This window comes from Hypanus sabinus, chromosome 12 (genome assembly GCF_030144855.1).
Source record: "Hypanus sabinus isolate sHypSab1 chromosome 12, sHypSab1.hap1, whole genome shotgun sequence".
NCBI classification, from domain to species: domain Eukaryota; kingdom Metazoa; phylum Chordata; class Chondrichthyes; order Myliobatiformes; family Dasyatidae; genus Hypanus; species Hypanus sabinus.
In genome coordinates, this window is record NC_082717.1 from 89,965,309 (window position 1) to 89,986,286 (window position 20,978).

Here is a 20,978-nt window from a genome sequence, read left to right on the forward strand (position 1 = left end):
TCAGTAATGCTTTATTTAAAGGGGAAGACAGCAAACATCAATGGTTTTATAGCTATGAAATGTTTAATTATTGTTAATCACTGTTAATCTAAAGACTGATGGCAGGTTCAGGGAAGAATCTTTTCTCTGAGCTCATCAACTTCGATGCTGAAATGAATCCCAATTTTTGCTGAGCCTTCCCTATGCAGGTTGATGGTTTGATGCTCTTAATTTGTGATATTTTGAAGGGTTGCACTGAGTTTGAACATGTCACCTTGCACACTTGAGTGGCTTGAGGTCTTTGCTGACCGAGTTCATTAGAGTGAGACATAAAGAAGCTGTTCTCCATTAATCCACACTCATACTGTGTAAGGGTGGGGTAGCAGTTGTAGCTATGGAATAGGGAACATGGAGGTAAAGGGATAGAAATTTTAGAATTAGAATGATCTTTATTGTCGTTATACATAGGCACAATGAGACTCTATTTGGCTTACTCTCAGGCAATTAAATAAAGCGGTAGATAAAAACAAGACAGTAATAGAAAAACAGTATTAAGTAGATCGTAGCAAAAAATAAGTTGCAGCAGCACCAGAATATCACAGTAATGCACAAAGTGCTGTTAGTGCAAGTATTTGAGTCCTTGTGTGTGCTCACAGTTTCAGTCATTGTTCTGTGGGAGTGGTGTGATGGAGGCCACAGCTCTGGGGTAGAAGCTGTTCCTCAGTCTATTTGTTCTGGCTTTTAGTGTCCTGAACCTTTTGCTAGACAGCAGTGGGTCAAACGGAGCGGCCGGGGTGTGTGGTGTCTCTGGTTATGCTGATTGCTTTCCTCCTGAGCCTGCTGGAATAGATGGTGTCCAGTCCTGGGAGCTCCATCCTGACAATTCGCCTTCACCACACGATGCAGGTCTTGTCGCTCAGTGGCTGTGCAGCTGGCATACCACACTGTGGCGCTGTTGGTCAGGATGGTTTCAGTTGTGCTTCTGTAGAAGTTAAGCAACAGCTTTTATGGGAGTTTGGCTTGTTTCAGCTTTCCGAGGAAGAATCTTTGTTGTGTCTTTTTTACAAGCAGTGAGGTGTTGGTGGTCCATGTCAGCGAGGTGTTGGTGGTCCATGTCAGTTGTTTTGACAACATATCTCCAAGGAACTTTAGGTTTTCCACACTTTCCACTACCTCTCCATGTATATGGAAGGGGGGGGGGGGGGTGTACTCTGTCCTTTGATCTCCTGAAGTCAATGATCATCTCTTGTTTTAGAAGTGTTAAGGACCAGGTTGTTGTCCTTACAGCATTCTGTCAGATGATCTACCTCAAGCCTGTGGGCTGTTTCATCCTCGTATGAGATCAGGCCAGCTACTGTGGTATTGTCCGCAAATTTAATTATTGAGTCGGAGGTGTAGATGGGGGTGCAGACATGTGTGAAGGGCACAGCCCTGCGGGGTGCCTGTGTTTGAGATGAGGGTGGTGGAGGTGTGCTTACCAACTCTGACTTGCTCTGGTCGGTCTGTGAGAAAGTCCATGACCCATGAGCACAGGGAGGAACTAAGGCCAAGAATGTTCAGTTTGCTGACCAGTTTATGGGGGATGACAGTGTTAAATGCAGAACTGAAGTCCACAAATAACATCCTCACATAAGTGTTCGGTTCCTCTAAGTGAGTCAGAGCAATATGGAGGGCTGTTGTGATTACATCCTCTGGAGCGGTTTGCCTGGTAGGCAAACTGGTGCTTGTCCAGATCAGGTGGGATTATAGCCTTAATGTGTTGAGAGCACAAGTCTCTCAAAGCACTTGATGGCTATGGGTGTCAGCGCTACAGGGCAATAGTCATTCAGGCACTTCACAGCTGATTTTTTTGGGCACTGGGATGATGGTGGAGGTTTTGGAATGGAAGTGACAAAAAAATGAAGAATGCAACATAAATTATAAAAAGGTTAACAGTTCGGGCATCACCGCTTTCATTGAATCTTCCTTTCTGAGAACTTGCATTTTAAAATCTTTTACAATTTTAAGGACTAAAGTGCTACTGACCCTTTTGAAATGATACATACAGAATTGAGATAGATGGGACTAAAGCTTTCAAGCAGTTTCCTTCTGATTTTCCGTGGATCACAATGCAATACCAAGAATAGTCTTCATGTTGATGTCCCCTTAAAATAAAGTATTGCTAAGTTGCAGATCTATGTGCTCACTTTTCAAATGCTCAGGTATGAATTCTGTGAAAATCTGTTATTTGGCTCATGGCTAGGGCAAATGATGGGCTAGGTGTCTGATGGGTTGGGTTATTGGAACTGTTTTTTAACATTCTCCCTCAGTTTTTGTTCTTTCCTGTAACTAACTCAGCAGCATGTATTATTGTGCCAACTTCATGGATTTGTCAGCCCACTGGGATAAAGATGAAGACCCAAGCTGATTGCTGTGATTCGCAGCATGAGAAAATCAATTGTCAGTCGGGTGGCACTGAAAAGAGAGAACAAAAGATCTAATGTCTGACCAAGGCAAACATCTTGTCCATAGTTAGGTCCTGCAAAAGAACCTGATTTAGATGATGAGCAGGTTACTTGTGGGAACTGATTCTGATTCTGCCCCACTGCCGGTCAAATAGTGCCATGGGATATTCAAAGTCCACCTATATTGCAAGCCTCATCTGACACAGTATGCATGTGTCAGTGCTGCTGTAGATTGGCAGGCTTAATTGAAAGCTTTGGAATTTGTGTGGAACCTACACCTTCTGAACTTGGCAGGTGTATTATCTAGCCAACCATCGCTGTAAGCTGCAGTAACTGTCTTTACTTTGTGAATGAGCTGACTGAGGTAGAGAGAAAGCACTCAAGCATTCTGCTGGCTTAAGTTGAAGTGCTGTTGAGCAAATGATCTTACTGGGGAAAGTTATTCTCACCTATGGAAATTGGGTATTTTTTAATGGACAGTGTCAATCAGTTGCCCTACTCATAGCTAAACTTGTCTTTCATGGTTGATTTCTTCTTGAGGTTCACTAGAGCAATGTGCCTAATATTAGCTATTGTACATAGATTGTGAACAAATCAAATTTACGTACTTGCCAGTGAATTGTGCTAATAGCTGCAATGTTTAGAGTTCAGTTTCTTTGCTTCAATCTTTTTGCAACTCTATCCTGTCTAACACAGAATCAATGTTCCATTAATTTTTGTCTTTGTTAGAGGTGCATAAGGCTGTTCTGTGTTTTACATTATAGTGGACATAAATCATATTTACTTGATTTTTGTTTTCTTTTAACTGCAGGATCTACAGCTGGAATATGGCCAAGGACCCCAAAGCAGTTATTTTTTTAGTGGAAATAAGTAAGCCTTATACAGTTGATTCTGCTTTGTATTTTACTGTTTGTGTTATGCCTAGCTAAATAGTTTTAAAAAAATAGATATTTTACATTTTTAAATGCCTTGGAAGAATGTAGAAGTATACCCCTTTATCCTTTCTGTGCATTGCAAAGATAGGCAATAACAACCGTGTTTTATACCAGGGGTTCCCAAACCTTTTTATGCCTTGGACCAATATCATTAAGCAAGGCGTCCGTAGGGCCCAGGCTGAGAATCCCTGCTTTAGACTTGAGGATATGTACTGTATGCCTTCCTAAATCACTAGCAGGGAACATCGATAGTTAACTTGGAGAGATGAGCTTTTATTTATGTATCAACCCAGAGTGCGTGAACAGATTCTATTCTTATTATGTAGGCCAGGTCCTCACATGCAGCAACAACTGATTACCTTAACTGCTTTGAAAGCATTGCTTGAGTGAGCACTTGTCAGGGCATTGGGCAAAATCCTTCACTGTTTAAATATTGCTGTGGGATTTTCCATATTCATCGGAGAGGAGAGGTGGGTATGGTTGCACAACTGATCTGAAATGCGCAGTGTCCCCACTATGCTACAAGCAGGTTTTATATTGTGCCCAAATTCTTGAGTTTAGTTTGGGATCCTTGGGCTTGTGACTCAGATGAAATTCCCACCACCAAATAAAACTAATGTGAATTGTAATGCTTTACCGAAAAAAGCACTGATGATTGATAAAGTGGATCACACATTTGACAGTTTAATGGAGCAACAGACATAAAATATTGGAGAAACTCAGCAAGTCAAGCAGCATCTATGGAGAGGAATAAACATTTGACGTTTTGGATAGAGACCCTTTATCAGGACAGGAAAGGGGGAGTACATGAAATGTTATGTTTTGAGAAGAAGGGTGGAGGATCTTTCTTCACTGCTGAGCTTAGTTCAAGATGTAAGATTGTTTATTCTCATTCTGCAGTACATGACTGTGAAGGAGCAAGGAAGATGCGATGAAGCAAAAATGAGCATAATAAAACAATAGATATAAAAACAATCCTATAAAGCACAATGTACAAATAACTTGAATGTAGGTGTATATACATTAGATAAATAGACTAACTGTATGGACATAAAGTGACGCTAGGTGCAGGAGTATCTGAGCCTCTGACAGGAAATTAGATAAAGTGACCAAGTGACTCTTGGCAAGAGGAACTCTTCCAGGTAGCAGCAGGACATGTGAAAACACAGTCGGACAGTGGCTGACTCAGTGTGGGTATGAGGTGTGAAGTGTAAAGTGGCAGTCACGGGTGGGGGTGAGGGTGCTGAGGGGCAGTGGAGGGGCATGGCTATGTTGATTTGGAGGTGGTGGGAGGTGGATGGAGTGGTTAATGTGTGGAGGTGGTGATCAGCCTGACGGCTTGGTGGAAGTAAATGCTTTTGAGCCTACTGGTCTGAGCATGGGTGGGAGTAAGATAAGTGTCCATAAGCAGTGTGGGTGGGATCCCTCATGATATTACTGGCCTTTTCCTGGCACTTTTCTGTACACATTAGACCATAAGACATTGGAGCAAAATTAGGCCAGTTGATCCATCAAATCTTCTCTGCCATACAATCATGGTTGGTTTATTATCCTTCTCAATCCCATTATCCTGCGTTCTCCCTGTAATCTTTGAAGCCATCACTAATCACGAACGTATCAATATCTACTTTAATTATACCCAATGAATTGGCCTCCACAGCTATCTGTAGTGATGAATTTCACAGATTCACCACCCTCTGACTAAAGAAATTAGTCCTCATCTCTGTTCTAAAGGGGTGTCCTTGTATTCTGAGGCTGTGCCTTCTGGTTCTAGATTCCCCCACTACTGGAAACATCATTTCCACATCCACTTTATCTCGTCCTTTCAATATTCGATAAGTTTCAGTGAGATTCTCCTCATTCTTTTAGACTCCAGAGAATACAGGCCCAGAACTATCAAACACTCCTCATACCTTTTCATTCCTGGGATCATTCTTGCAAACCTCCTCTCCAATGCCAGCACAATCTTTCTTTGATAAGAGGCCCAAAACTGCTCACACTGCTCCAAATGCGATCTGGCCAACGCCTTGTAAAGCTTCAGCATTACTACATTCTTGCTTTTATATTCTAGTCCCCTCGAAATGAAAGCTAATATTGCATTTGACTTCCTTTAGGGAGTCCTGTACAAGGACTTTCAGGTCCCTTTGCACCTCCGATTTCTAGAATTTGCTCCTGTGTCATTGATGGTGGGTAGGCTGGTGCTGGTGATGCATACCTTTAAATCAGGTTTTATTTGCAGATCAAGGGTCTGATCTGCTATCTTCAACATTTATTGAGCAAAATCGGGTTCTTTTTGACATTACTCAGATTGTGGGGTTGTGATGGTATTCTTAATAGATCACTAATTGAAGTATTTTAAGGAAGCCTGTTCCTAATCAGGGCATCAGCTTTCACAACAGTTGATGCATTCAGTGTGTTCTTATGTTTCCGATTGGAAATGCCATAGCCAGTGAACTGGAAGCGCTAGCTGCTGATTATGTATCTGTGAATAGACATTCTGACACAGTGGTCCTTGAGTACATCTGGAGCTTTAAGTTTGACGTCACATCCCACTCCACTCTCTAATCAAATTGTTCCATTGATGTGAAGGTAAAACAAATGCAGATTCTACATATCAAAAATGCTGGAAATACTCAGTAGGTCAGCATTTGATTGAAATGTTAACTTTGTTTCCCTCCCCACAGAGTTGCCTGATCTGTGGAGTTTTTCTATTAATTTCTGTTTTTATGGTTCTCTGCAAAGTCACAAATGGCCCTTTATTCCCAGTGCATTGGTGCTTGAGTTCAAGAACACTATTCTGTGCAAAATAATCTATAAAATTATTATCTGTTATAACTAGAAAGGGTATGAATTGCTGAAAATTTCAACTTCGTTTATACAGTGATTTGTTGCAAGGGAGATTGATCGATTATTGGCCATAGGATATTCTTAGCTTGCTCCATTAGAGTGTCCTGCAGCTGATTTATTGAGTGTCAAAAGCTGGTCAGCACCAACAAATTGAACTGCTTGATTGACTAGGTAAAATAGTTACTGTGATGATCACTGCTGTATTTTTGAATGGAAGATGAATTGTTCTGAACAAGGCTATACTATGATTAAACAAAAAGTAGCCTTAAGCATTATTGCCAAAATATTTTACACTATTGTTGACATTCTGTACAATTTTTGCATTTATATGGTGCATTTTAATTTTAAAGCTGCAAATGTTTGTTATCTACTCAGTGATGTTTAAGAGAAAACCTTTTTGTTTTAAAATTTAAAGGAGTCTTCTAAAGTCAGTGGAAGAGGAACTGCATCAGCGGTAATTTTTCTCTTATTGCCTTTTTAAAATAAAGTACTCCTGTTAAAAAATTGTGATTTTTAGTAATGATTTGCTTGAATGCTTGTCAAATTGATTTTGTAGAAATCTAACTTTCTCAGCCATTCAGATGAATAAAAACATTTAAAAAAAGATGTCTCCAATCCCTAAAGGTAGTGCATGCCACAGTTCTTCTACTTAAGCTGAAATAATTCCACTGAAATCTACTGAGCCATAAGTACCTTGTTCCTCTCCTTAGGGGACACGTGGCACATTTAGATGATGATGGTGATGATGATGAAACTGAACAGTAAGTCTTTTCTTGTTCTAGTTTAGCTGAATTAGGTTTTATTTTGAATGGAAATAAGAGGCTAAATTGGAATAATCTCTTGAGTTCTGTGTGGCATTCAATAAATTAACATTCAAACTAGCTAAACCTGGTATAGTTAATTTCCATCCTGCTTGGCTATATTTTTCTTTTGATGGTGTGGTGGCTTTGCAGTATTACCTGTCAAAATACATCCATTATTTTGTTTGCTGTTTTGCTTTATAGTGTTGTGTATCATTTGTTAGCCTTCTGAAAACTGAATTAATTGACAGATTGAATGTTGACGTAAATTCCATTCTCAAAACTTCCAGAATGCTTGTGTAGTGAGAGGAAAATCAAACAAATTGAGAATAACATGATAAAGCATGCCAGTATCAGTGGAACAGGAAATTCTCCTAGTTCATTTTCCTGTAATATCCTGACAATAAAATATTTGAATGAAGAAAATAATATTAGTCACTGATGGGAAAATTATTTCCATCGTAAATGGGTTTTCTGTTAGATAGATTGCTCTGGTTGCGATGATGTGAGCAAACCTGACAACAGAATTAATGAGTTTGATATAGATGTAACCTTCAGTTTTGAAGGCTTTTGGTTTCCATTGAGATTTAGCTGCTTTGTTTCCTTCCTGCGATATAATTGGAGAGTTGAATTAAGTAATAATCTGGATTGAAGATAGCAATCTAAATTCATTTTAAATTCGATTAAATCCAAAACTGGTCTTTAATTCTCACAATTTAGATTCAGGAATGTTGACACCAGCCTCCCTGCTCACCATTGTCTGGAGTCTTCAATACAATTTAAATCTCTTTCTCTTTTGTCCTATGACTTCTTCTGCATTTGACAATTTATAGACAATCTTTGTTTATTTTACAGCAGTGAAAGAAACTAGTTTCTTTATGTCATTGTAGCTGGGCTGCATGGTGTGTGCCAGAATATCTAGGGCTTGTGAGTAGCAGGAATAGAAATGTTTAATTCTCCCTTCATAATAAGTGCTACTTAAAAGTAATTATTTGACAGAAGAGATTTGTAGATATATACCACACAAACTCAGCTTCACTGAAGAACAAATTAAACAAATAGTTTCTTTTCTAAGCAGCGATGAAAGTATTTTTTTCTAGAAGTAATTATCAACAAAATAAATGTTGTTGTGGCTTTGCATTTGGTTAAGGGAGGGAAAGGTACCAGAGAATGATGGTGATTTTTTTACAACTGATTTTGAAGACAGTTGTTTTTACACAAAAGCTTATTTTTTAAAAAAAACCTTAGCTATTTAGTCTTGCATGGCAGGAAGTGTAATTGTTAGTGAACAATGATTCAGAAATTTTCCAGATTCTGCAGAGGAGATGGAGGGGCAGGTGTTTCATTTGAGATGAGCACGTGCAGTTCAAAAGCTCATACGGATGTGAGGCCTTAATATGCTGTGAGAATGTTCTATTATCTGTTGTAATGTGGAATTCACTATCTAGTGGAACCAGACTTGAGTTTATGTTGATCTTCATTTTCACAAAAGCCTTTAATCGTTTTAGCTAATTGGCATGCAAAAATCTATGAACTGTTGAATGCAATACTTCATCTCACTTGCTTAAACACTGGTTTTATTTTGAATTTCTAGTTCAACGATGAAACCCAGAGTGCCACCACCTCTTCCTCCCAAGGTAAGTTAGTGACGTTCCTGTGTGCTATGTATGTCATAACCCAAACGTAGAACTTGAGGTAGTCCTAGAGTAACTAAAAATCATGCTAGTGGCCGCTTTATCAATATTATGGAAAGAAAAGAAAACCAGACACTATTCTAGTAGTGGCACTTACAACTTATTTGATTTTTTTTAATATAATTTTCCTAGATGTAAGGTAGTTCTAATATTCATTCTATGCTCAAAAAAGGTTTAATCTTCTAAAGCCTGTAAAAGCTGAAAGATGTGTTGGCTGAGCCATTCTGGTTGTGAACAAACTTGACACTATATTTAGCCTGATGTTGACGTATGACTCAGGAATGTCAAGGAAACTGTGAAGCTGAAAAATATACATAGGAGTTCAGCAGATCTTATTAAAAGGGGCAGCAATTTATTTTCTGCTTTCTGCTTGTAGTTGCCTAAATGTACTGGGTCTGGTAGAGTGGGCCCCACATTTTGGCATGAAGCATCCCTGAATTGAGTGACAGCAGGGCATTTAATGATGCAGAAAAGAGCCACCCTTTCTCACACAATTCCCCTTAGTAGCTGGCTAAATCCCACCCCCTAGGTTTTGCAAGCTGTTCGAACTGTCAGACTTGTTGAATGTTTCTAATTGTTATTTAATGACTAAAGAAATTAAATCAGCACCTGAAAATAATTATAAACTTATCTTCTGGAAAACCAGCCATAAACATTTAGGAGTAACTTTAAGATATTGAAAAATAACCCCAACCAAACTCTATGTAACATAGAGGAACATCATCTTGCCTTTCTACATTGTGGCCCTACATTCATTCTGAAATCCCATGCCAAATATGACCAAGCTTAGGATTTGAGAACAATTTTCCTTCTAAATTAATGCTGAGGAATGAAGAGTATAGTGGAAGAGATAAACTGTGGACTAGCACTAAGGTCAGGACTCCTGGATTGCACTACGTGTATGCAGAGGTTACCAACTTCATACTTTTGCCGGCAAAGTCCCGGAAATTGCTCTGTGAGTATCTTGAATGAGATGAATACACATTTGGAAATATGTTTAGGTATTCCTGGAAGTGGTCTTATTTTGCATCGAGAAGAAATAAATCCTGATATCAAATGGGCCTTAAACTAATAGTGCAGAAGGAGAGTTCTACCATCAGAGGTTTTAATAACCCAAAAAGAGATTGAGCATTGCTACAGGATAGTGAATGGGAAAAAGAAAAGTAAAGGATGACAAGAAGAGGCAGACAATATAAGCACAGGTATGCAGAAGGTTTAGTGTCACTGATATATGTCATGAAATATATTGTTTTGCAGAGGCAGTACAGTGCAAAACATAAAAATACTATAAATTACAATAGGAAATGTAGATTAAAAACATTAAATAAGTGTGCGAAAAAAGGGAGCCAAAATAGTGGTTTGGTGCTTGTGGGTTGCTTCATTGTTCATTCAGAAATCTGATGGTGGGGGAAGAAACTGTTCCTAAAATATGTCATCAGACTCCTGAACCCCTCCCTGATGGTGGCAATGAGAAGAGGACATCTTCTGGATGGTGGGGGTCCTTAATGATTAATACCATCTTTTTGAGGCATTGCTTTTTGAAGATGCCTTCTGTGCTGGGCAGGCTAAATCCCCAGTGTTGAGGAAGTAAAGATGGTCAGAATCTTCCGTCCTTAATCTGAGTGCACATAGGATTTGGAATAAGGTAGATGAATTGAAAATCAGAAATAGCAGCACATGACTTTGATTAAATAGCATTAACAGATGTTACAGGACAAACAGGACTGTGAACCCAATATTGAAGGTTATTCAAGAATTCAAAGCAATAGGCAAAAAGGGGTGAAGTATGTCAAATGAAGGAGGAGTTGGCACAGTGGATAGTGATGTTCAGATTCCAATTCAGTATCATGTGTACAGTGACATGCAACACAGCCTAAGGATGTACAAGGGCAGCCCACAAGTGTCGCCACACTCCCAGTGGTCACCATATTCACAGAACAACAGCAACAAAATGACAACAGCCTGTTTGAGTGGAAGCGATGAACAGCAGGGAAAGAAGTATGGGTTTCCTATAGATCCTCAGGGTGTTGCTTCTCAATGGGCCAAAGCACAAGTAGGAACGTATCAAAACATGTCAGAAGGGAGGTGCAGTAACTGTGCAAATTGAAACTGCTTACTGATTGAACTATTTAAACTGGCAGAGGTATGATGGAAAAGGGACTTGTGGATTGTGTCAGGGATTGTTTCCTGTACAGTGCAGGGCCACCTGGAAATGGACTACTTTAGATTTAGTCATGTGTAATGAGCTGGCATTAATGGAAGTTATTAGATCCCTTAGGGCAGGGGTGTCAAACTCATTTTAGGTCACGGGCCGGATTGGGCAAAATGCAGCTTCATGCAGGCCGGATCAGTCGGGCGCGTGCGAATGCAGCTTTCATTGCCTCCATTTTTGCAGCCTGTTCTCATGTGTCTCAGTCTCTGCTATAACTACAAAGTGTTTCACTTCACAAATTCCGTTTTTTATGAAGAAGACTGCTGAGCAAGCATTATTTTTATGATGGGTATTCACTTACAATCATAGGCTTCATATCACCGGGCCATTAATAATTAAAATAATAGATCTATCTAAAATGATCTCGTGGGCCAGATATAATTGTACATCGGGCCGGATATGGCCCGCGGGCCTTGAGTTTGACACCTATGCCTTAGGGAGTAGAGGGCAGAATATGTTGGGAATTGTGATAGAATTTGAAGGGAAAACCCAGGGTTCATAAACAATGTCCACAGTTTAAGTAAGGGCAGTTGCAGGAGTATGTAGGTAGAGTCTGAAGTGGATTGGTTAAATAAGCTGAGGGATAAGTCAATGGATGAGTAATTATACAAGATTATAAGAGGCATAGAAAGATGGATGGCCAGACACTTTTTCCCAGGATTGAAATCGCTTCTACAAAAGGGCATGACTTTAAAGTGCTTGGAGGAAAGTGTAGGGGGAAGTCAGAGGTAGATTTTTTTACACAGGGAGTGATGGGTATGTGGAATGTGCTACTGGGGGAGGTGGTAGAGGCAGAGACATCAGGGACATTTAAGAGACTCTTTAAATAGGCATGTGGATGATAGAAAAATGGAGAGCTATATGTGAGGGAAGCATTAGCCTGATCTTGGAATAGGTTAAAAGATAGGCACAACATTGTGGGCTGAAGGGCTGTACTGTTCTCCGTGTGGAACCCCTTAATACCTGGAAACACAGAAATGTGGCTGTTAAATTGATATTTTACATGATGAACACCAATGCAAATATCCTAAAGATATTTGACCAGATATTTGACCTGAAGAAACTGACCAGTTTCAGATAGTTTGGGTGAACATGTAACAATCTCTGCCACGAGAGACTGAGTATTGAGAAATCTAATAGGTCTAATTGCAGACAAATTCCCGGGGCCAGTGATCTGCACCTGTGGAGCCATTGAGTGAAGTTTTTCAAAATTCGCTTAGTTCATTGAAGGTGGGAGCATATTCAAAACCTACAAAGGTGACTCCCTTGTTCAAGAAGGGAGGGGGGGGGCAAAAACCAGGCTGTGAAAGGCCCATTAGCTTGACATCTGAAAATTGACAAAATGTTGAGAGTCTGTAATTGATGAAAGTAGCAAGTTATTTAAAGAAGCTGAATGTAATCAAATCATCAGTGGGGTTTTATGATGAGTAAATTATGTCTAAGAAATTTGCAAATGTTTTTCAAGGATGTAGCAAGCCAAGTCAATGGAGAATAGTCTAGTAGATGTGATGTGTTTCTATTGCTAGAGGCATTTGCCAAGCTGTCAGTATGCCACTTGCCCTCCCAAACACTTACTGCAACTGCCAGCTAACTTGTGCTTCATGCATAAGGTCAATATCCCCGTGGTGCACAAGTCTAGAGCTAATGGTATTGGAGGAAGTGTGATGGTTGTGAGCTGGAACAAACAGGTCTTTTTCAGGCTGGGAGGTTGTGACTAGTGAAACATCAGTTTTAGTTCTTAGCAGTCCTGGTACGTATCCCTGCAAGCAGGACAAGTGCTACACCTCCTCCCTCACCACCTTTCCCCAATTAGTCCTTGCAGGGGAGGTGACACTCCAGCTGCGAGTCTGTTGGGGTCATCTACTGTATCCAGTGTTTCCAGTGCCACAAAAGGCAGGTTTTCCTGGTGGCCACCCATTCCCATTCCAACATGTTGATCTCTGGCCTCCTCTACAGTCACAATGAGGTTGGAGGAGCAATGCCTCATATTCCATCTGGGTAGCCTCCAACCAGATGGCATGAACATCATAATGACCTAGAGGATGGGAAAGAGATTAGATATCCAGATTTACCAGTAACATGAAAACAGGCATGTTGTGATGGTGATTTTAGGACTCTGCAAACGGATAGAGATAGTTCAATAAATGCACAAAAATTTGGCAATTAAAGTTTAATGTAGGAGAATGTAAGGTCATGCACTTTGGCAAGAGGAATCTGAGTGCAGAGTATTATGTAAATTGAGAAAGATTGCATGCGAGGAAAGGAGAGGGATCTTGGTCTTGTCACTGATCACAAAAAATTAGAAGGCAAATAGCATATTAGCCTTTATTTCACAGCTGTTAGAGGTGAGTAACAGTAAAAATGGTACAGGGTACTAATGACGTCACACCTGGAGTCTTGTGTGCAAATTTTGTTTCTGTATTTAAGAAAGAAATTGCTGTCATTGGAGGCAGAAAAGAAATTCACTGGTCTAATTTCTGGAAAGAGTGGCAAAAGATGTTCAATCAATGTTATTTGGTTGGGGAAGGGAGGATGATATTGGTGATCTTATTGAAACTTATATACAGTAGATAATATCACAAGGGAGCATGATAGGATTGATATAGAGTTGTTTCTTCTAAAGGGAGAATCTTGAACAAGGGACATTGTTACAATGTATAGCGTCACTGATTTAAATTGAGTTGTGTAGGAACTCGTCAAGAAGGTGGTGAAGCTCTGGAATTCTCTGCCTCAGAGGATTGTAGAGGTTAAATCATGAGAGGTGGTTGAAGAGGGGGGAGATGCATTGTTATAAGATTGTGGGATTGAGGGCTATAAAAGATGAGGCATGGCAGTGATCATTTGTGATGACATTTAATGATGGTCTGCACTGTTCCTATTTTAGAGACAGAGCACTGCAGCACAGAAACAGGTCCTTTGCCCACCTAGTCTGTGCTGAACTAATATTTTCCCTAGTCCCATTGACCAACACCTGGATCATAGATATCCCTTCCTAACCCTTCCATCCATATACTTAACTAAATTTCTCTTCAATGTTATCAAATCCACATTCACCACTTCCTCTGGCAGTTCAATCCACATTTACACCACCTCATCTTCCTCTTAAATATTTCACCTTTCACCCTTTACTCATGACCTCTAGTTCTCATCACATACAACCTCAGTGAAAAAGCCTGCTTACATTTATCTTATCTGTACCCTTCATGGTTTTATAACAAATCTCCTCTCATTCTCCTATGCTCCAGGAAATGAAGTCCAAACCTTTCACTAAACTGATGCCCTCAAGACCCCAGAAATATCCATGAAAATTTTTCTATTCACTCTGTAAGATATTGATATTTTCCCTGTAGATAGGTGATCAAAACTGCACACAATACTCCTAATTAGGTCTCACCAACATCTTAGACAATTCTTGTACTCACTGTTTTAATTTATGAAGGCCATTGTGCCAAAAACTCTCTTTATGAGCCCATCTACCTGTGATGCCACTTTCAAGGAATTAGAAATCTGTATTCCTCTACTACACACCTCAGTGCCTGCCATTCACTGTGTAAGTCTTACCCTGGTTTGACCTCCCAAAGTGCAACACCTCACACATGGGCATTAAGTTCCATCCACTATTTTTAGCCCATTTTTCCACCTGGTCCAGATCCCCTGCAAGCTTTGGTAGCCTTCCTTGCTGAACAACCCCAGTCTTGGTGTCACACACAAATCTGATACAGTTTATTACATGATCATCTAGGTCATTGATTTAGATGACAGACATCAAGTGGCACACCACTAGTTTCAGACCTCCAGTCAAGTCAAGTCACTTTTATTGTCATATCGACCATAACGGCTATGCACAGTACACAGTAAAAATGAGAATGTTTTTCAGGACCATGGTGTTACATGACACAGTACAAAAACTGGACTGAACTACGTAAAAAACAACACAGAGAGAAAAAAATACGACTACACTAGACTACAGACCTACCCAGGACTGCATAAAGTACGCAAAACAGTGCAGGCATTACAATAAATAATAAACAGGACAATAAGGCAGTAAGGTGTCAGCCCAGGCTCTGGGTATTGAGGAGTCTGATAGCTTGGGAGAAGAAACTGTTACATAGTCTGGTCATGAGAGCCTGGATACTTTGGTGCCTTTTCCCAGACAGTAGGAGGGAGAAGAGTTTTTATGAGGGGTGTGTGGGGTCCTTCATAATGTTGTTTGCTGTAAGAAGTAACCTTCTACTACCAATCTCCTGCAAAGCTAATATTGAATCCAGTTTATTATCTCATCCTGAATGCCTGGTGACTGAAACTTCTCGAGCAATCTCCCATGCAAGACCTTGTCAAAGGCCTTGCTAAAGTTCATGCAGACAAAATCTCCTGACTTTCCTTTAACAACTTTCCTGACAACTTCCGAAAAAAGCTCTCTAAGATTGGTTAGACATGATCCACTACATACAAAGCCATGTTGACTATCCCTAATCAGTCCCTGTCTATCCAAATACTTAAGTATCTGGTCCCTGAAAATACCTTCCAATAACTTACCCATTACTGATGCCGCGCTCGTCAGCCTATATAACTTCCCTGCTTATTCTTAAGCATTCTTAAACCATGGAAAAACATTAGCTATCCTTAGTCCTCTGGCACCCCACCCATGGCTAAGGTCACTTTAAATACCTCTGTTGCACCCCTGAAATTTCTGCATTAACCCCCCACAAGGTCTGAGGGGACACATTGTCTGACACTGAAGATTTATCCACCCTAATTTGTGTGAAAACAGAAAATACCCTCTTCTCTGTGATCTATATATGGTCCATGACCTGGCTGCTGTTTTCCCTCTATTCCATATATTCTGTCCATCTACTGAGTAAATACAGATGCAAAATATCCATTTAAGATCTCCCCATCTCTTTCTGCTCCATGCATAGATAACCACACTGATCTTCAAGAGGGCCAAGTTTGGCCATTTTTTCCCTTCTGCTTGTAATATATCTGTAGAAGCCCTTGGGTTTCTCCTTCAATCATATGCATGTATACTTTTAATTGAGTCGTTCCTCCAGGGCCAAAGTGCTAAACATAGTACATGGAGTCTCACACAGCAAATACAATTGCCATAGCACATACAGTCATAAAAAAATTAGCACAAGTCCCTGAGTGACTTGGCTTGAAGACTGATGATGTATGGGATGTTGTGCTGGAGCCACATTCCTGCCAGAACAATTACGCAGCTGTTCCTCATCTTGTGCTGTGTCAGTTGTGGATGAATGCAATCTAGCTTGTCAGTTCACAGTGCGAACACTAGAGGGCAGCACCAATGGATGAGCCAGCCCCCAACTCAGAACAGATTCCACCACGCTTGCTGTGCCCCTGTTCTGTGCCCTCGTTTGCTCCTTGATGCCTATCCCTGCTATGCACCTCTTTTTAACTAGGGCCTCAGTATCCCTCGAAAATCAAGGTTCCTTAAACCTGTCCTTGCCTTTTATTCTGAGAGGGGACATATGAATTTTGTCCCCTGAAGGTCTCCCATTTGCCAAGCTCTCCTTAGCTAGAAAACAACCTGTCCCATAAAACACCTGTCAGATGTTTTCTGATATCAAAATTGACCTTTCTCCAAGTTGGAATCTTTTCTTGTGTCAGTGTGGTTTTATTTTTTAAAATCCAAGTTTCAGTAGCCCAAAGTAATGTGTCACATTTGATTATGCTTGGTGGAAAGCAGAGCTTGCAACAGTTAACTGTTAATAATGCAACTGTAATAATTGATTGGACTTGATAGATAAGTTTAATTTAATTTTCATAATGTAATGATTTCAGTGTATTTATGGAATAATTGAGAGCATCAATAAGTCATAATGATTTTAGGAAAGGGATGCTGGTCGTAAAAGTAACCAAAAACAGTTTTTCTAGCACTAGGACAGAAAAAGAGAGCAGGGTTCTAAAAGCAGAAAGTTGTATTTGTTGGCTAACTGACTTTTGAGTTGGGTGAAAAGGAAAGCTGAGATCGGATATGATGCTGAGTTAAAGCAGGGGTGGTTGAAGCAAGATCTAGAACAATGAAGTTTGAGAAGTTGTCTGGATCATGTACAAAGGTCTAATTCAACTTGAAGTTGATGTTCCAATTCCAAAATAATTGAAAGCAGAGATAGTTTGTAAAAATCACAGACTGGGAGACAGGGAACACTTTAAAAAGAAAACATCCAATTAACTTGCTGATTAATGTCCAATGATGTCATTTTATTTTACGCAAGTTTTCACTGATGCTGCACAGTATGTTACACTGTGGAGTGTTGAGACGTAAAAATATCTTAATTGTCGGAATTGCAACTTCTTTTGTTACCTTTATTTGAATTTAGTCATTAAATGAGCGATGCTGCCCCCAGTGGTATTTCAGTACCAAAATTAAAATTAAAAAAATTTCAGCCCACCAAAATGATTATTTCCATGTAGCGATAAACAGGTGAATTGTAAGTTCTTGTTTTTTTTAATTTGTCAAACATTCTTACGTTGCTTTCTGCTTATCTCTGTCAGACAGTTATGAGAGGTATAAATCTATAGGCAAATAATCTATTAGCGCCTTGAATGAATGAAAATCTTATTACATTTGAAGCTGGACTCTGTATGTCAGCCTTATCCTATTTTCTATTGATAATGTTATGTCAGTTGTATTTTCTGAATGCACTTGTACACTTTGATATCTCTGTGTATTGTTGTGCACCTGCACATTTTCTGTTGTTTTCAGTTGTAAAGATCTTCCTTTACTCAAATGGTTTTGTTTCATTCTTTTCAGCCAAAGTCCATCTACGTACCACAGGAAAGCAGTTACACTGAAGAAGAGAATCAAGGAACAATCAAAAGATGTCCACTTGACAGCCCTGCACGGCCGAGCACTCAAGTGCCCCCAAGACCTCCCCCTCCCCGGTTACCTCCCAACAGCAATTATACCAGGAACACTGCCCTAGGTAATGACAACAAGGATAACGAGAGCTCGAGTGATGCGGAGGAGTATACAGGAGCCTTTAAGCTATTCAAGAGGTGGCTGGAAGACTTACATGATAGGGCTGGTGAGAGTAAGGCATTTCCAATTACCACCTCTCTGCAAAGTAATGAGAATTAAGCCAGCTCTTCATCTTCATGTAACATAACTAGATACAGCTGAAATGTGTATCTTTGAGCCTAGTTTCAGTCATCCTTTCCATTTTATCAAGTTCCTTTTCCTTTTGCATAAGTAAAGGACGTGTAATTTGGTAATGTTGAAATAACTCTCAACATGCTTCTCCATTCAATATTAATTATGCAAAATCATATCTTCTATGAACTTTATATTGAGAACCATTTAAATATTCTACTATTTGTTAGCAAAACAGTGGCCCAAATTTTGTTGCATGTTCTCTTCTCTCTTGGGGCTACAGACTTTTGTAGGTCTATGCTGGGCAGGTGTCCAGGGCTCCCCTTCATCCGATGACAGTGGTCTTTGACTCTGTTTCATCCAAGACTATAGTGGTACATCTAGGTCGGAATATTCTGGCCTCTAGTATTTATTAGTGTTTAGAATCAAGACTTGCAGATAATGGCTGTATTCACATCAATTTAGATAATGTCTTCCATTAGAGTAGGGGTTCCCAACCATTTTTATGCTATGGACCAATACAAGTGGTCCACGGACCCCAGGTTGGGAATCCCTGTGTTAGAGGAACATAGAGAAGTGCAGTCAGATAAATCCAAATACAATTTGAGCTGAACTTCCTGGAGCTGTAAGAGGAGAATAGAGCAGGCAGATTGATGGAGGGGATTTCATGATGCACCTTTGAAAGTGCATTCATTGTTGAGGTGGATTGTGAAATACATAGTTATTTGGAGGATTATACCCTTCTAGGAATGCTGTAGATTCAGTGGGTCTACAGGAAAAATGGAAGGTTGGGGCAATGAAGGAATTTGAATATGACGAATTAGAGAACCAAAATATTACAAAGTCATAAAAGCTGAATGGAACCTGATGATATTAGAAGACGACTTGTGCATAACCAGCCTTATGCTGGCAAAAAGTCAGTGCCTTTAGGAGTGGAGGACTGCAGTATCAGAAAATCAGAATGAACTAGAGTTCCAAGCCCCAGAAAAAAAATGATTTTGAAAATTGTCCTGACAATCTTTTAAGATTCTATGACATGTTCCATAAATATAAATCCAGGCAGATGCATTTTTTAACATTTAAAACCAAAACAGTGGTGGTTTCCACTTGCCCCTGTCCTTCAGTTTTTATTAGAGTCCCTTGAAGTTCTGGATTTTTGAGAGATAATATATCTAAATTTTCTTATCCTTTTAACTATGATTATCATATTTTGTTGAGCACAAGCTTATATCAACCTGTTTTGGAAAAATTACTGCAATGAAGATATTGACCATGCAAAAGATGCTGGCATCTGGAGGTTGTTAGCAGGTCAGGCTGGATCTATGGAGAAAGTATGGGCTGTCCATCTCTCTCCATAGATGCTGCCTAGCCTGCTGAGTTCCTTATCACTTTGTGCACTTCTGAAGATATTGACATTGGGAACAGGACACTGCCACTTCTGCTTCCAGTCATTGCACTTTGCTCTTTAATCAGTTTACATTATGCAGAAGCTTTTGGCAAATCTTACCTGAGTATTGCTTTGCAATTGTTGCATGTTTGCTTTGTATACCATGCAACAAGAATGTTTAGCTGCATGTTCTACTGAACTGATGCCCATGAGCTGACTGCCTGCTCACTCTGGGCCATGAAACTTTGCTGATGGAAAAGTGTGCTATAAAAATAAAAAGGCACAGATCTCGTTACCCCAATTGCAGCATCCTTGGGTTTGGCACCTGCATATGAAAGTAAGTGTGGCTGTTGAAACACAAGTGTTTTTCCCCAGGGTTCTTTCAACAGCTGTATACCTTCCTTACGGTAAACTGCAAACCCGTCAGAGATTATTTTTCAGCTGGATGATAAATATCTGTATAGTCCAAAAATGTGCCTTTGCTACTTTGGCCACAGGTCTATCATTGAAGATTTTTTTGATGTTTATGTTTCACTATTTCTGATATGATGTTGATGCTTATTGAATGCATGTATTTCTCTATTCAGCAAATGGGGTAAGCTCCACGCAGGTGAATGGGGAGAAGGACAGCAGCCCTCAACAGCATTATGAAAACAGAAGTAGTTATCCACCAGGGCTTCCTCCGAGGAAGGATAAGAAGGACCTTCCTGTGAGTATTTTACTGCTTTGTAAAGTTTGTCACGTGCAGTTCTGGGAGGGCTTTCCCTTTTCAGTGGTTACAATAATACCACAATGACATCTGTAATACACCCTTACGTTTCTTTAATGGAGAGAGAATGAAGTTCATTATCCAAAGGGCATCATTACATAGTGATCAGTGTTATGATATTTCCTTGAAAGCAACATAGCAATTTTCCCTCCTCCATTTCTCTTTTCGACTTTTGTTTCTGCCTTCGGAATTTGCATTTGATTGCCCTCGTGCTCAGGAAGAGTGTGCATTACTTCCAATGTGGTAAAGATTCTGTTGTTTCCCACACCAAGTTATTGCAAAATGTTCCTGTTGTGAAACGTGACGGAATGGTCTTGGGATGTCAACTTGCTCAGTAATGATTGGTTAAGGCTGAGATTTATACCCATGACCTTTGGCTCTCATGAACCGCAATTTGTGAAGATAATGGGAGCCTAATTTAGAAGAACAATGAAAAACTACTAACAAGTATCTGTGACAAATGGAATAAATAGTATTGAGAGGTTATGAGATCTGACTTTTACTACATGAAGCTTTTTAAAGGCTTAACTTGACTCATGCAAGCTGGCATTATCCTGGCTAGAAGTTTAATAATATGGATTATGGGGCAGAGTCTGGGATGCTGGCTGGAAGGTAAATTACAGAGTTTGACTCAGTGTTGGACTGTTGCTTGTCTAATCTACAAGATGGAACAGCTCTCCCAATTTAGTTGATCATCGGATATGAACAGTCATGTCTGAATCAATGTTGAGTAGTTCTTTGGTTTTAGTTTTTTATTATTTCCCTCATCTTTTGTTGAGCTATTCCAAAGCTTCACA

At 39.8% G+C, this 20,978-nt stretch overlaps 1 protein-coding gene across 4 annotated transcripts in view; it reads left to right on the forward strand.

Moving 5' to 3' along the window:
* Positions 1 to 20,978, forward strand: part of map4k3a (mitogen-activated protein kinase kinase kinase kinase 3a) — a 295,830-nt gene that overhangs the window by 220,948 nt on the left and 53,904 nt on the right. For 2 of the 4 annotated variants that reach the window (XM_059986423.1, XM_059986425.1), the window contains 6 exons: positions 3,235 to 3,293; positions 6,621 to 6,659; positions 6,916 to 6,966; positions 8,600 to 8,642; positions 17,687 to 17,858; positions 20,000 to 20,121. In XM_059986423.1, the coding sequence (XP_059842406.1) occupies positions 3,235 to 3,293; positions 6,621 to 6,659; positions 6,916 to 6,966; positions 8,600 to 8,642; positions 17,687 to 17,858; positions 20,000 to 20,121 (486 nt within the window). The remainder of the gene's footprint in view (positions 1 to 3,234; positions 3,294 to 6,620; positions 6,660 to 6,915; positions 6,967 to 8,599; positions 8,643 to 17,686; positions 17,859 to 19,999; positions 20,122 to 20,978) is intronic. The other 2 variants (XM_059986424.1, XM_059986426.1) reach the window with 1 other exon arrangement.